Source organism: Schistocerca americana, chromosome 9 (genome assembly GCF_021461395.2).
Source record: "Schistocerca americana isolate TAMUIC-IGC-003095 chromosome 9, iqSchAmer2.1, whole genome shotgun sequence".
In the NCBI taxonomy this organism is placed as follows: Eukaryota; Metazoa; Arthropoda; class Insecta; order Orthoptera; family Acrididae; genus Schistocerca; species Schistocerca americana.
The window spans coordinates 406,525-422,168 of record NC_060127.1 but is presented as its reverse complement, the minus strand read 5'-3'; the positions used below and the strand labels follow the sequence as shown (position 1 = coordinate 422,168).

Here is a 15,644-nt window from a genome sequence, read left to right as displayed (position 1 = left end):
CTGGTTGGTAGTCGTACCGATATAAAACGCTGTGTATTGATTGCAGCAGAGCTGGTACATGACACGGATGCTTCCACAGCCCTGTGGCAAGGGGTTGGGAATGGGAGTGGTTTTCAATGGACTAGGATGTTGTGGAGGTTGGTCGGGTGACGGAACAGCACAGTAGGAGGGGTCAGAAGAACCTCAAGTAGGATATTGTTCATTTACAGATATGCTGATAGGTAATAAAATCCCTGATGTGGTTCATTTGTTGCAGACTGGAGTGGTATTGACTGACAAAAGGACACTTGTTCGTAGCTAGTTCTTGCGAGGTGGTGGGAGGATTAGCATTTTGCGAGGAAATGACGAGGGAGATCTGTTTGGGGACAAGGGCTGGAAGATAATGCCTGTTCGTGTGCGAAGACCTCGGCGAGATCTTCTGCGTACTAAGCGAGGGAGTTCTTGTCATTGCGTATACGCAGTCCTCGAGTGGTCAGGCTGTGTGGGATGGATTTTTTTGTGTGGAAGGGATGGCAGATGTCGAAATACAGGCATTGTGCACTGTTGTCTACCAACACACCTCTTGGTCTCTACCTGTTTGCTAGTTCTCTCCTTTTCTGCTTCCATTTTCCCCCTTGCCCCACAGCCTCCCAATGCTGTGCTTGGCAGCCTTGTAGACCCTGCACACTCCAACAGACAGCACTCCCCCACAAGTAAAGTACCCTGCTATCCCCCCCTCCCCCTTGCTGTCCCACTCCAGATCACTGTATTCGATAAATGCGACAGTTGCAGTCTGGTCAGGGATAGTGGTCGTGCTTGTGTGAGTTGTGCCTGCTTGTGTGAATCTGTTTGTGTTTTCCTTTCTTTTCCTAAGAAGGCTTTGGCAGATAGCTCAATGTGTCACACTCTTTCTGTTGCACGTGTCTGCAACTCAACATCCTATCTATGTGGTTAGTAGCAATCTATCCTTTCCTTAATATTGTTGATAGTACAGGAGTCCACATCCTGTTACGAGGAAAACCTTTGTCTCTGTTAATCTGATTTTCTGCTAACCTAATTTCAGTTGCTTCATTGTAAACACTGTTCCAATACCCGAAAGTACGGGCAGCTATCAGGGTCTCATCGTATTTTATCCCTTGTCCCTCGTTTACTTAATTTTCTGTTACCGTTGATTTTTCAGGTTGTCGTAGCCGTGCTCCACATCCGTCCTGAACTGTGCGAATCGAATGGCTGATTCCAACATTGACATGGAATTTTATGTACTCCAGGCTCCCAAATCATCTTTGACAGATCCGAGTAGTGCCCTAATTGTGAAAACTACACTACTGTGTATTTGATTACCTACGCTTCATCCAATCACATCAGTTTTCATTGGGACTCGGCAGCAGTAGCGTTTTCCTGAAAGTTGCCAATAGATGAATCACTGAACATCGAGTTGGTTTGATTTTAGGATCCGGCAGAAAACTTTAGGAGATTATCAAGAATTATTACTCTGGGAAAGCCTAAGAGGTCACAGTGCTGCTATACTCACACTGATAATTGTGTGAATGTCTTCTAAATTATATGTGTAATAGGAGAAGTGCAAGTATGAGGCTTGCTCAGAAAGTGAGTGTGCTGTAATCATAACGGGCTGTGGTTTTTTGTTTTTGTGAGGTTTGGCAACATTGAGTGGTAGAGGGGGATACCCAGACCAGAGGAAGCATCGTAGAAACACGCTAGCACGTAAACTATGTCCAGTTGTGTGACATATGTCGGTAAGAAATCCTGCTGAGTGTGAGCCTCACAGAAGGAATGACATCTGACAAATTTTTTTCACAAATCAGAAGTGGTTTACAGCGAAGGTTTTATGAATAGAATAAGTGTGTTTAAGTTGTGTAGGGAGTTCAGTGCAGGCAGAACAAATCTACATGACGAACTGAGGAATGGAAGACCTACCATTTTGACTGACGAGTTGGTGCATAAAATCGAGGTAACTTCTAGAAGACTGCCGATCGACAGTGGATGAAATTTCTGTGATGTTTCCCCGACTCACCAGAACTGTCTTATACGAGACACTCACAGAAACGTTGAGACACCAGAAACTGTGCGCTAAGTGGATCCCAAAACAGGTGAAGTAGCAGCACAAGAAAAACTGGGTCCATAGTGCCAGTGAGCTTCTTGAGTGACATGAATTGGAATATAGGAGCATCTTGAAAAGGAAATTGAGGGTTTTCTGAGCATTAGTGTGCCTGGGGGTAACACGTGTGGCTCATTACACACCTGATATAAAGACAGTTGTCACAGTGGCATCACACCAGCTTCCCATCTGCCAAAAAATTCAAACCCACAGTTTCAGGCGGGGAAAAAAAATTGTGGCCTCATTGTTTTGGAAATGAAAAGGCAGCATCATTTTGGTCGAAGTTTTTCCTCAGGGAGAGACCAACAATGTTGTAAGACTTTAAAAAATAGTAAAAAGGAGAATTCAGAACAAAAGGAAGGGAATGCTGATGAGAGGAGTGTGCTTGCTGCTTGACAACACACGTCTTCACACACCCTTAGCCAAGAAGGCACTTGTGGACTCATTTGGCTGGGATGTTTCGAATCGACTGAAGCTTCGCCTGGACCTTTCGCAAGATCCTAAGGACTCCGTTAACCCTGCGGCTCTCCGCTGCCACTTCTTCTCGATTCTTGAAGTGTTCCGGGGCTCTGAAGTGGTTTACACTGACTGCTCAATGGCTGCTGGTAATGTTGGCTTCGCCTTTGTCATCAGAGGCCATATTGAACAACAGTCCTTGCCTGATGGCTGCAATGTATTCACTGCAGAGCTGGTGGCCGTATCTCTTGCACTTCAGTACATCCGTTCCTGTCCCGAGGAATCGTTTCTTCTGTTTACTGACTCCTCAAGCAGCCTACAAGCTATCGATTAGTGCTACCCTCGCCATCCTTTGGTGGCGTCCGTCCAAGAGTCCATCTATGCCCTGGACTGGTCCCATCATTCAATGGTGTTTGTGTGGACACATTTGAATCCCAGGCTAGCCAACAGGCTATATGGAAACTGCTTCTGGAGATGGGCATCTCTGAACCTGACCTGCAGTCTGACTTACAACGCAGGGTTTTTCGACTTCAGGAGACGGAATGGCATAACAGTACGCACAACAAACTGCGTGTCATTAAGGAGAGTATGAATGTGTGGAAGTCTTCCACGCGGGCCTCTCGCAGGGAATCAGTTGTCATCTGCCAGCTCCGCATTGGCCACACTCGGGCGACCCACGGTTACCTCTTGCGCCGTAAAGACCCGCCTCAGTGTCGGTGTGGCGCCCGGTTGACAGTGGCCCATATTCTGGTGCACTGTCCCACTTTGACTGCGCAGCAATGAAATCTTGGGTTACTGGACTCGGTGCCGTTCATTTTATCTGACAACGCCTTATTGGCTGATTTAGTTTCATCCGTGAGGGTGGGCTTTATCATTTGATCTAAGTTTTAGCACATGTCCTTTGTCTCTGTGTCCTCCACCCTAGTGTTTTTAGGGTGGAGGTTTCAACATGTTGCAGAGTGGTTGGCTTTACCTTTTTATTCTCGTGGTCGGCCAGTCACTGCTTTCTTGTTTTACTCTCTTCTGTTACCAGTGTGTGTCTATCGTTTTCTTGTCCTCTTTTGTTCCTTTTAGTGTTCATTGCCTTTCCTTCATTCTTGTGGTTTTTCCTTTCTTTCCGTTGTGTGTTATATGTCTCGTCTGTCTTATTCTCGCACTTGTGGCATTGTTTTATTAGGAACAAGGGACCGATGATCTCGTAGTTTGGTCTCTTTCCCTCTCTTTTAAACCAACCGACCATTTTCAAACACATATTTTGAGGCAGAATCTGTTGGTGTCATGTGTCAGAAAAGGTGTGCCATTCGTGTCGACAGGTTACCCCCAGAAACATTAATTTATGGATGCTATAGTTTTGACTTTATGCACTAGGAACATTGCTGTGGCATTGCAGTGAGGTGGTCACTGAAATATGCTCACTATTTTTTTATTTACTTAAATTTGGCATATTTCATGACGGTACCTTTTCCGTAAAATGTTTACAAGGCGATATTTGTCTTGGATTCAATTGTCTAGTGGAAGTATGATTCCACAATGCAGTTTTGTCGGTTGCAGAAATGACCTGGTTCAATGTGTTTGCTTAATTTTTGATGCTTCAAATACTGTTTCTTCGAATGTGGTTTCTTCTTAATGTTTATATAAAGAAGGTGGTAACATAATTAATTTTTTTTCTGTTCACTTCCAAATTATTTATGACGGCGACCTGCGCATTGTTCTACCGTCAACACACACCACGAGTTCACTGCCGACTGAGTCCAGTCAAAGACGACTCCAGCGTCAAAGACATTTTACACAACACACAAGCTTCCGCTTGTAATCAATCTCTTTGATATTCTTCGTCACATTTACTAATAGTAATCAATATGCTTTCACTCTCAAAAATATAAGTAAATGAACATATAATAAGGCAAATTATAATAAAAAATTCTGACAAAAAATATAAGAAAACATTTACAATTTGGTATCGACAAATCCGGTAGAAAATAACACATCTCCCAGATCCATTACAATTGCTCCCCAGGGCTTTACTTGTTATGAACATATACAACAAAATCCCAACCACACTCAGTAATGGATCTGTATTACACAATTAGTACATTAATGATGCTGTCTGATAACCTCTTCCAAATTTGGACTCTTTGAATCTGTGGACTTGTTACTGGCTGTTGTTGCAATGATCCTTCCCCATCAATCTCATACACAAAAAATTCAAGTAAAGAAATGATTTAACATGATAAATATACATGGTATAAAACATACATGATAAGTATTCTAACGTACAGCATACAGATTGAAAATAATAGAAGGGTAAAACTCATTTCCTAGAATAAGATTAAAATTTTTTTTCATATTAATGTTAATTTCATTATGCTTACATATTGTACAATAAAAAATGATACTGGACATATATATAGTGTAGTTTTTTTCTATATATTTGCCTTTTATATTTTTTTTTTGCTTCTGATTTTTTAAATTTTATATTTTTTAGTCATGGTTTTTTATTTTGTGTATTTTTTTTCTTATGATTTTCTTTTTTCTTTTTTTATGCTTTTCTTTCTTTTAGTACAACTAAAGATACATCAGTACTATCTAAACTTTTTTTGCAATTATTTATGTACACTTGCCTCTCTACTACAATATTACAACAAGTCACATTCTTGTGAAGAGTACTTTCGCTCCCCACAACATCAGTATAAAGAGTAATAAATTGCTCATATATCATGAAGCTTTATCTAAAATTGGTTTTCAAACTTATACCTTTGCATGCATGCATGCATGCCTTCACCCACAGGGAGGACTTAGCTTCCAAAAATTAGAAAAAATTTATAAATGCTCACTAGGGAGACTTTTTTTTTAAAAAAAAAAAAAAGTAAAAATAAATCTTTCTCTCATTCTTTGTGACAACAGTGTTTTTTCATCAGTTTCAATTAACATGTGACTTCAAATTATTAATTTATACATGCAAATATACATACTTGGTTGTACAGGTAGTTTTGTTCTAACAAGCATATTCCAGTGGAGGACTTTTGTTTTAGATGATAATAGGTTATTTAAATTTTGAAATTATTATTTCTGTTTATATAGTTTCAAAGAGACAACATTCCTGAGACCAAATAATTTCTTTGACTTAGGATACACCAAACGATAAGCATTAGGGTGTGGATTTTCTATGACTTCAAAAGGACCAATATAGATATCAAAGAATTTTTTAATTTCTGAAGTTAACATTTTTGATTTTTCATGAGATTTGACCAGAACAAGATCCCCAATTTTGAAAGTGGTTAATTTTACCCTATTGTTATGTCTTTTGTTCCTATTTTCCCCTTGTTTCCTCATAGTTTCCCTGACAATATCTTCTCTCTCTTGCATAGTTAAAGGTGTACATTTAGGAAAGTCAGTAAGTTCTGATATAAGATTTGGAGGTCTAATATTAAACATAATCTCATACGGTGAAAATCCTGTGGAACTATGTTGTAAGCTATTCATAATATCTTCAAAATTTCGAATGTGCTCAAAAAAGGTTGGATGTTTATGGCTGCAATAGGTTCTACAAAATCTCCCAATTTCCCTCATATATCCTTCTGCAGGATTGGTGGATGGAGAATAAACAGATATAAGTATATGCTTCAATTTTGATCTTTCAATAAACTTTTTCCAAATTTTTGAGGTGAACTGTGAATCATTATCTGATAATACAGCTTTTGGTTTACCCACCTGTGCGAAATAATCTCTTTCAGTTTTTCATTATAATTTCATGGCTAGTAGCTTTTTTCACTGAATATAGTTTAATTAATTTTGAAAATACATCTACCATAACAAATATGTAACAGTGACCACCTTTACTCTTTGGTAACATTCCATATAAGTCCACAGCGATAAGATCTGAAGGTTTTTCCACAATAATGTTTTGCATCTCTCCACCACATCTTTGATTGCTCACTTTAACTCTCTGACATTTGTCACAGGTTGCCAATTCTTTTCTTACCTTCTTTCCAATATTGTTAAAAATAAACATTTTCTTGTATCTTTTGAATGCACTTCTGTATCCCACAATGACCAAAACTTTCATGTATGTAAATGATCAGCTTATCAGCATCTGCCTCTGGCCAACACAGTTTCCAGTTATCAGCATCTACATCTGTTCTCCGAAATAAAATCCCCTTGTGTAATTTGTAAAATTTATCAAGTTTCTCATACCCCTTTTTGCCTAGACATTCTTTGATTAATTTCCAACTTTGATCTAAATTTTGATTTTTTTCTAATTTTGTTACACATAGCTCTAATTGTTTTCTCATTTTCCACCCCTTTCAAGTATCTAATTTTAAATTGCTTTTCTTCCTCTTGTTCAAAAATCTCCTTTTCTCCCCCAATTGGTAACCTTGAAAGTGAATCAGCTACTACATTCTCAGAACCTTTTATGTGTTTGATTTCAAAGTCAAACTGTTGCAGAAATATTGCCCATCTGGTCAATCTACTGTGGTATAATTTGCACTCTTGTAAGTAACTCAAAGCTTTGTGATCCGAAAATACTATGGTTTTATGTCCAATAAGGTAAATTCTAAATTTTGTAAAAGCCCAATGAATTGCCAAAAGTTCCTTCTCTGTGACTGTATAATTTTTCTCATGCTTGAGCAACATTCTGCTTGCAAAATCTATGGTACAATGTATCTTAACTCCATTCTCTACTCTTTCTTGAAATAACTCTGCTCCAAGCCCATAATTACTGCTGTAAGTGTTCAAACAAAATGGTAAATTAAAATCAGGTCTGTGTAATAAGTGTTGCTTCCTTAACTCTTGCTTAATTTTATCAAACTCTTCCTGACAACTTTTATCCCAAACCCAAATAGTGTTTTTCTTAAGTAACTGACTTAAACATGGTGCATTCAGACTCTGATCACTTATATGTTTTCGGTAATAACCCAAAGAATGATTTTGTTTTTTAGTCTTAGGAATAGGAGTTTCTGAAATTGCTTTAATTTTTTCTAGATCTGCCAAAATTCCCTTATCTGTGACAACATGACCCAAAAATTTTAATTCAGAAACTGCAAATTTACATTTCTCTAATTTCAATGTCATCCCCCCCTTTTCTAAGTTTTTCACAAACTGACTTTAAAATCGAAAAATGTTCCTCCCAATTTTGCCCTGTAACCAAAATGTCATCTACATAAATTATCAGTTTAGATGCAAGTTCTTGCCCCAGTACATGATCCAAAGCTCTTATAAATTCGGAAACAGAAGAATTTAACCCAAATGGCACAACACAATATTGGTAACTCTTATCCTTGTACAAGAAAGCTGTATATTTTTTAGAATTAACCGAAAGTGGTACCTGATGAAAACCCGAAGTTAGATCCAAACTTGACATATATTTTATATCTGTAAATTTATAGAGTAACTCATCAATATTTTTCGGGATGGTCTGTCTGTCTGAACAAAATTTTGTTTAAGTGTCTAGAGTCCAAAACCAATCTTACTCCACCATCTTTTTTCGAAACTACTACTAGAGGATTATTATATGCACTGATACTCCTTTCTATTATATTACATCCTTCCATCTTTGTCAGCTCTTTCTCAACAGCAAGTCTTTTTGATATTGCAATATTGTATGGTTTTATGAAAAATGGTTCATGAGGTTTTACCTGAAGCTCACACTGATAACCCTTTACCCTACCAGGTATGTCACTGAAAACATCACTGTATTCCCACAGCAGATTTTCTAACTGTTGTTTCTGCTCCCCAGATAAATTTTGTGTTTCTGAAATTTTCAAATTTACCAAATTCCCAAATTCAACTTCATCAGTCTCAAATCTATGAGTTTCAATACTCTCCAATCTATTTTCTTTTAGTAAATTGATGCTGTCAAAATTTCCATTACTCTGATCACCAAGTGTGTTCACAAAATTTGTCTGAATGTATTCCCTTTCACTACCGTAAGGTGGCTCGCGGAGTATAGATGTAGATGTAGTTTCTATCAAAAGTTTTCTTCCAACCCAATAAAATGCTGTATTTACTTTTAATATCCAATTCATACCCAAAAGAAAATCTTCATTAAATTCCTGAATTACAAAACATCCATGTGTGAACAACTTGCCTTCAATTAAAAATGTCACTAAAGCGTGGCTTTTTACCAATTTACTGCACCTTTTATCTTTACCCCAACAACTGGCATTTCAACATAATCTTTCCCCGCTTTCAATTTCTTGCTTAACCTTTCAGATATTCCCGAGATCTCACTTCCTGTATCAATTAAACATTTACCAATCCATGACCCAATTTGAACTTTTATGTAAGGACTGCAAAATTGATCACTTTTCTCAGAACCTGTATCCTCATGTAATAAATCACTTTCAATTTCCCCAAACCTATACTTATCAGAATCATATGGTATACCATTATATGTGTTATTTGTCACAGTTATAAAATTTGCACAAGATACAAAATTGTCATTAGTACTCTCTATTATCTCAAATAGCCAAGAATTTTCATCCAAATCACATTGTATACTATTTAAGTACTTATCCTTCAGCTTTTCCAAAATAAAACATCTCATCTTTTTCCACCACTCGGGACATATAGTTTCACATACATTAATAGGCATCTTTCTAAAGTTATTGTCAAAAGAAATAGTTTCACTGTTCAGCCATAGATTATTAAGAAATGTGTGTGTGTCATTAGTATCTGTAAAAGTTTCACTTAGGCTAGAAGTTATACATGTGTCATCATTATTTGTGAAGTCAGATTCTTTACCAACAACATCAAAATTCACACTTTTACACACACCCTGCTTGCGAGCCTTACTCATCCTGGTAACATCCCTGGGAATTTCTATAATATTCTCACTATTTAATCCATTTTCGACCGTGTGTTATACCCAACTCCCTATTTAATCTAATGAAACACCTTCCCTCAACATCATCATCAATACCATTACTATCATTATCAACTTTATCATCAACATCATTATCATTATACATATTCAGGTCATACACATTCAAATTATCCCCTAAAATATTATTTCCCCTTTCTAAAGTTACCAGATCACTTTCACCAGTATTTTCATTCTCACAGCATGCATTCTCTCTTTCATTCACACCCATCTCTGAACTACTACAAATTGCATCATCTGACAAAGTGTTGTTCTTTTCTGCCCAAGTGTAAAACTCTGTTAAATTAAATGAATCACAATTACTTTTATCTACTGTATGTTCTTGTGCACTGAAAATTTTATTTTTATCAATATCATCATTATTTTCCTCTTGAAATTTCTTTAATAAGTAACAACTAATGACCTCATGTGATAGCTTAGGTTTGGAACTGTCATGTTTAGCTTTATGATAGTCACATCCATTGGTCCTTTCATCATGTTCACCTTCTGCCTCAACCTTGCGGACCTTCAAGGGGGCGTCTACTCATTTTTCATTTCCTGAATTACAACTGGTTCCTGTTTGAACTGCTGATTGTGGTTCTGCCAATGTCTCTGATCAACATTTCTGTTCCCATTCCTATGCCAAACATTACCTGGTTGTTGGTAGTTTCTGTTGTACTGATCTCTAGCAAAATTTCTGTGATTTTGATCCCTAAGTGTTCTCTATTTTGTTCATTATTTCTGCAAAAATGTTGCTCTTGTTTTGGATGAAAATTATGGTCCTTCTTTTGAAAATTGTTATATCCCCCTGAATTTTGACTGACATCATGATAATCGTTTTGTTCCCTTTTTTGAAAGTTGTCATTTCCCCAATTTTGACCATTACCCTTCTGAGTAAACCCACTGTGTGTTCTTGTTGTTACCCTATCCAACTTTTCAATATAATTGAGAAACTGCTCTACATTACTATCAGGACAATGAACTAAACTCAACTGCATTGCTGATGGCAATCTTCTCTTTAAGGTATAAATTTTGATCAAGTCATCCAAAGGTTTTGTTAAACGAATAAGTTTTTGAAGTTCACTTTTGCAAAATTGTTTCTTGCTCCCATCTGATTCTCTATAGTTTCTCCCATTCAAAAATTCACTTTTGATTCTAGTTTGTTTAAGATCATCCCAAAAATTTTCCAGAAATTTTGATTCAAATTCTGAAAAGGTCATCCCCAAAGTTACAAGCTGGTTTGCCCAAGTCAAAGCTTCCCCTTCCAAGAATATTTTCACAAATATAATTTTCATATCATCTGGTGAGTGAGGTAAAAAACAATCCTTACAATACTGTATAAAATCAACGGGCTGTAAGGGTCCATCTACCGAAAAGTGCTTCACTGGAATATTGGATACAAGATTGCATATGTTGACATTGTGATTTTTGCTTTGAAATTCAATATCAAAACTTTAAAGTTTTTCGCTAAGATCTTTGACAGAGTTTTTGTTTTCTAAATCATTGCACTCTACTTTTTTTCTAGAGTAACCAAACGATTGTCAGTTTCTTGTTGTACATTTTTTACTAAAACTTTTGTATTCGCATCCAAATTTTTAATTTCCCCTTTTATTTAATTAAAATCAATTAAATTTCTTTCCATATCTACCAGTAACTCATTTTTTACAGTATTAATTTCATCGCTCAATTTAGCATCAATTTCATTTACCTTTGCTTCCACAGATTAAATTTTTTCCTCAACACTGCCAACTCTGTTCGAAAGATCACCCACTTGGGTATTGACTGCTTGGACTTGCAACAAAATGTTATCAATTTTTTCATCCCAGTAAGTCTTATTGTCGTCAACTGATTGTTTAATTTCTTTCGTGAAATTTACAAGAAAACTTTTTAAATCAAATTGATCGGTTCTTTCTGTTTCATTTGACCTGTCCTGATTTTTGAAGTCTATTAAATTACTACTTTCTACTTTAGGCACAATACTCTCGAAAGTCTCATAAGTCATTGTGGGGGGGGGGGGGGGGGGGGGAAATTATACACAACAATACAAAACAAGATAAAAAGATTGTTTTAACAAAACACGAGGGTTTCGTGACTTATCTGGAACACTCTTCTACTGTTGCAAATACACGTTTTCCATCCATGTGATTGTTGACCAAAATCCTTGAAGTATTTTCTTCTGTCGAAAATTATATTTTTTGCTGAAACATTTCTTCTCCAAAACTTTTACTTCCCGATGAACACAAATACTGTAACACACATTCTGAAAAAACTGGTATTAACACACACAAATTTTCTTCCTCGTAGCACTGTTGAAGATCTCGTGAACACAATATCCCGGCTACAGTCCCCAGTTGAAATATGGTATCCCGGCTGAGACACAAAGTTGAAATATGCTCACTGTTTTTTTATTTACTTAAATTTGGCATATTTCGTGACAGTACCTTTTCCGTAAAATGTTTACAAGGCGATATTTGTCTTGGATTCACTTGTCTAGTGGAAGTATGATTCCACAATGCAGTTTTGTCGGTTGCAGAAATGACCTGGTTCAATGTGTTTGCTTCATTTTTGATGCTTCAAATACCATTTCTTCGAATGTGGTTTCTTCTTAAAGTTTATATAAAAAAGGTGGTAACATAATTAATTTTTTTTCTGTTCACTTCCAAATTATTTATGACGGCGACCTGCGCATTGTTCTACCGTCAACACACACCACGAGTTCACTGCCGACTGAGTCCAGTCAAAGACGACTCCAGCGTCAAAGACATTTTACGCAACACACAAGCTTCCACTTGTAATCAGTCTCTTTGATATTCTTCGTCACATTTACTAATAGTAATCAATATGCTTTCACTCTCAAAAATATAAGTAAATTAACATATAATAAGGCAAATTATAATAAAAAATTCTGACAAAAAATATAAGAAAACATTTACAATTTGGTATCGACAAATCTGGTAGAAAATAGCACATCTTCCAGATCCATTACACCACGAGCATAAGTAAGTGTGTGGATCAGACCCATGGGTCACCATACGTTGCCAATGCTTGGCGTATCCAAACAGAGGTGGAGGTCCGTCTCCGACAAATTCTCTGTTGATAAGAGTTTGTAACCTAACTGTGGGGCTGGCTGTTCTCGAGGGTGCCCTGTCAGTACTTAAGCAGTGCTGCTGCTGTTGCTGCTGCTGCTCAGGAATTGCTTTAAAACTACTTTCCGACATTAATCGCACAGCTGCGATATTTTCTCCATATTATCCTTTGCACTGTAACTGATTGTGGTGGTTGTTGTTGTTATTATTATTATTATTATTGTGGCATAGTAAGTTTACCTGCCCGACTAGTCATGCATGTTAAAGCACCATTTCTGGGACAGGGAGATGCACTGACCCCAGATCGAATCTGCCAGAAAATTAAAGACGAGGGTCAGTGTGCCGACTGCCTAGATGTGGTTTATAGGTGTTTCCCACACCTATACTGTGAATACTGGGCTGGTACCCAAGTCTTGCCTCAGTACACAATTTGCAAACATTTAGAAAATTTCAAATGCGTTACACTACATTCGGACAGTTGAGTGCACACATTACATTGTAGGAAACTAAAATGTGGTGTAATTTTATAATAATTTTTAGGTTTGGCCTGAAATATGTAAATGTTTTCTCGTGTGTGTAAGGTGTTGGTGTTGGTGTTGCACTGCATGTGTGTACGTGGAACTGTTGTTCTGCCTCTCACACAGTCGACGAGTTATTATGTAGTCAGTTATTTGAATGATAATGTGGATCTTAACTGTATATTCTTTATATTATGCAAAATGAGTCAGTTTCACAATTATAGTACACTTCTTGGTGAAACATACGCCTCCTTGCTGATCATTTAAAAAACAAAATTATACGTTAAGATTTTTTCACATGTTTACAGTGACATGCACTCATACACAAGTGCATGCACAGCATACACGCTTTCTCCCAAGTTTATGTTTAAAGTAGTTAATTGTATTATCTACTAAATTCTTTACAGGACTTGATAGGTGATGGCTAAACCTTTTAATGGCCAAATGCCTCACTCCTTTTAGAGCCACACTATTGTTTCAAAACTGCTGTTGATTATTGACAGCAAACACCGCACAGGAGGTGATGATGTACTGTGAGGCTGTTGTCACAAGGCCCAACCGTGCACACAGCTGCCTGTCAGAGGACTCCTACTATACAGTTCTGTGCATCAGTGACAAGTTATCCCATAATGCATTAGTGAATGGAAATAGGAAAATAAGGCAATTTTAACATCTTCATCTTCAAAATCTGATATCTATGTGCAAAACTTTTAGACCTTAAGTGTTGGAGATTATTTGCAATATGTAACATACAGTTCAGGTTCTTATTGACATAAAATACCTAAGAATGTTGAATATCATGTTTCATTTATTGATTTACCTATGTACATTATTTCAGATGATCTGCCTCAGGCCTTGAGCAGTACTGAGTTGTATGTGTTACTTTATCCAAATTCAGTGATGATCCATTTGAAGAGAACCAGTTACTAATTTTAAAGAAAATATTTTCAGTTCAAGCAAATGCATTTGGGTTGATTATAATACATGCCACGTGTTGAATGTAATTATGTGAGGTCTTGACGCGTGTACGTGTGTGTACGCAGTCAAGTTTCACTAATTAAGTCAGTACATGCTCACACCTCAGAATTTTTTTTTCTCCCGCAAGTCAAGATGAAATTAGTTGTAAGATTGTCTGTCAGTGGAACAGTGCATTTGTACAACACAGTGCAACTGCTCATTTTGATTTTACTCACCTCAAGTGGAGGTTGCTGCTTTATTGGCCACTGATGTTTCTCTTTCACTCACAGTGCAGCATTCGGCCTCGTGCAGCAGAGGAGGTTTTGCATAAACCCGAACGAAGGCTTCTTGGCACAACTGACAGAGTTTGAGCCCATCTATCGGGCCCAGCAGACGCTCCGCAACGGTGAGGCATCGACGCCGCGCTTCAAGCGGCCACTGGATGATGCGGGCTGTGAGCCGCCGCCGCCTCCGCCGTCGCCCTGCGCCCCTGCTGCTGTCACAATGCGGTGATTGCGGCCACCCGGCCGTCCCGGACAATTTCCGGGCGGTACTTTGAGAGACGTGGACTGTGTCATGTAATTTGTGAAACCTCTGCAGTTATTCGTTGCCAATTGTTGTGACATTAGCAGGATTTTTCCACGGTGGCCAGATAGTTGCTAAATTAACAGCAGATGTTAGTTTCGGCATATTCTCACTATTGACGTGGCGGTCACTGGCTACAATAATTAGCACGTGAATGTTCTTGCTGTTCTAAGTGGGACCACATGTTAAGAATTTTAAGGATAAAGCTTTTGTAATGTTCTCAGAAGTATTGTCGACGTCATATCCTTCTTGTTACAGAAAGACTGAACTGTACAGTAACTCACTGTATTAGCACATGGCTCTTCGGAGTCCCCTTATGTCCAATGCTTACTTGCATTAACTTCGGAACAGAATTTTTAAATTATGCTACTTATTGTCTCCACTGTAAAGGAGATGGCTCATTATTTAAAAGTTTTAACAGACATTACTAGGTTAAAAATTTTGCGTTGAATTACTGTCCATTTGACTCTTACTATTCTGTGGAGGTTTCTAAAATTATGTTATTAAAGACCTATCATTTATCCTGTTTTCAAATCAGGAGAAAGGAAGCTGACCTTTTTTACCTCAGAATTTAAAGTATAATTTGCTTTCGTGATCTGTGTGTATAGTTGTCATTTTAAAATTTCCCTTGTCGGTCATATTTAAATTGCAATAATAGACTCCTAAAAATAGTATGATATACATCAGCATACACAAGAGTTGCCTCTGTCAATTTCTATTAACTGCCACTGTGTGCTGCAGTGCTTGCTCTGTATTTAGGTATGAAGTATGTCTTCTGTTCCACCCTTGTGTATATTTTGCCATCCATTGATTTTGTATTTTCTCATAGATGTGCAATAAATTTATATAAAAGTTGAGAAAGATTGAAATTTAAGTTCAAGTTACCACAAATGTGCCGTAATATACAACTATTTGTGACACTGTCTGAATTCAAAGACTGAAAATACGAGGTAAAGAAAAGAAGTACTACTTGACATTGCTAGAAGTAGGGGGGAGGGGGGCGAAAGAAAGTAACTTTGCCAGGAACAGAAGAGGAAAATAAGAATGGGAAATCCACATTTGACAGCAAGTGAACCAACCAAGAA

General features: G+C 37.5%; 1 protein-coding gene across 1 annotated transcript in view; it reads left to right on the top strand.

Moving 5' to 3' along the window:
- Positions 1-15,420, top strand: part of LOC124550868 (serine/threonine/tyrosine-interacting protein-like) — a 78,878-nt gene extending 63,458 nt beyond the window's left edge. Inside the window, exon 4 of the mRNA XM_047125615.1 lies at positions 14,265-15,420. Coding sequence (XP_046981571.1) covers positions 14,265-14,487 — 223 coding nt within the window. The 3' untranslated portion in view covers positions 14,488-15,420. The remainder of the gene's footprint in view (positions 1-14,264) is intronic.
- The last annotated feature ends 224 nt before the right edge of the window (positions 15,421-15,644 follow it).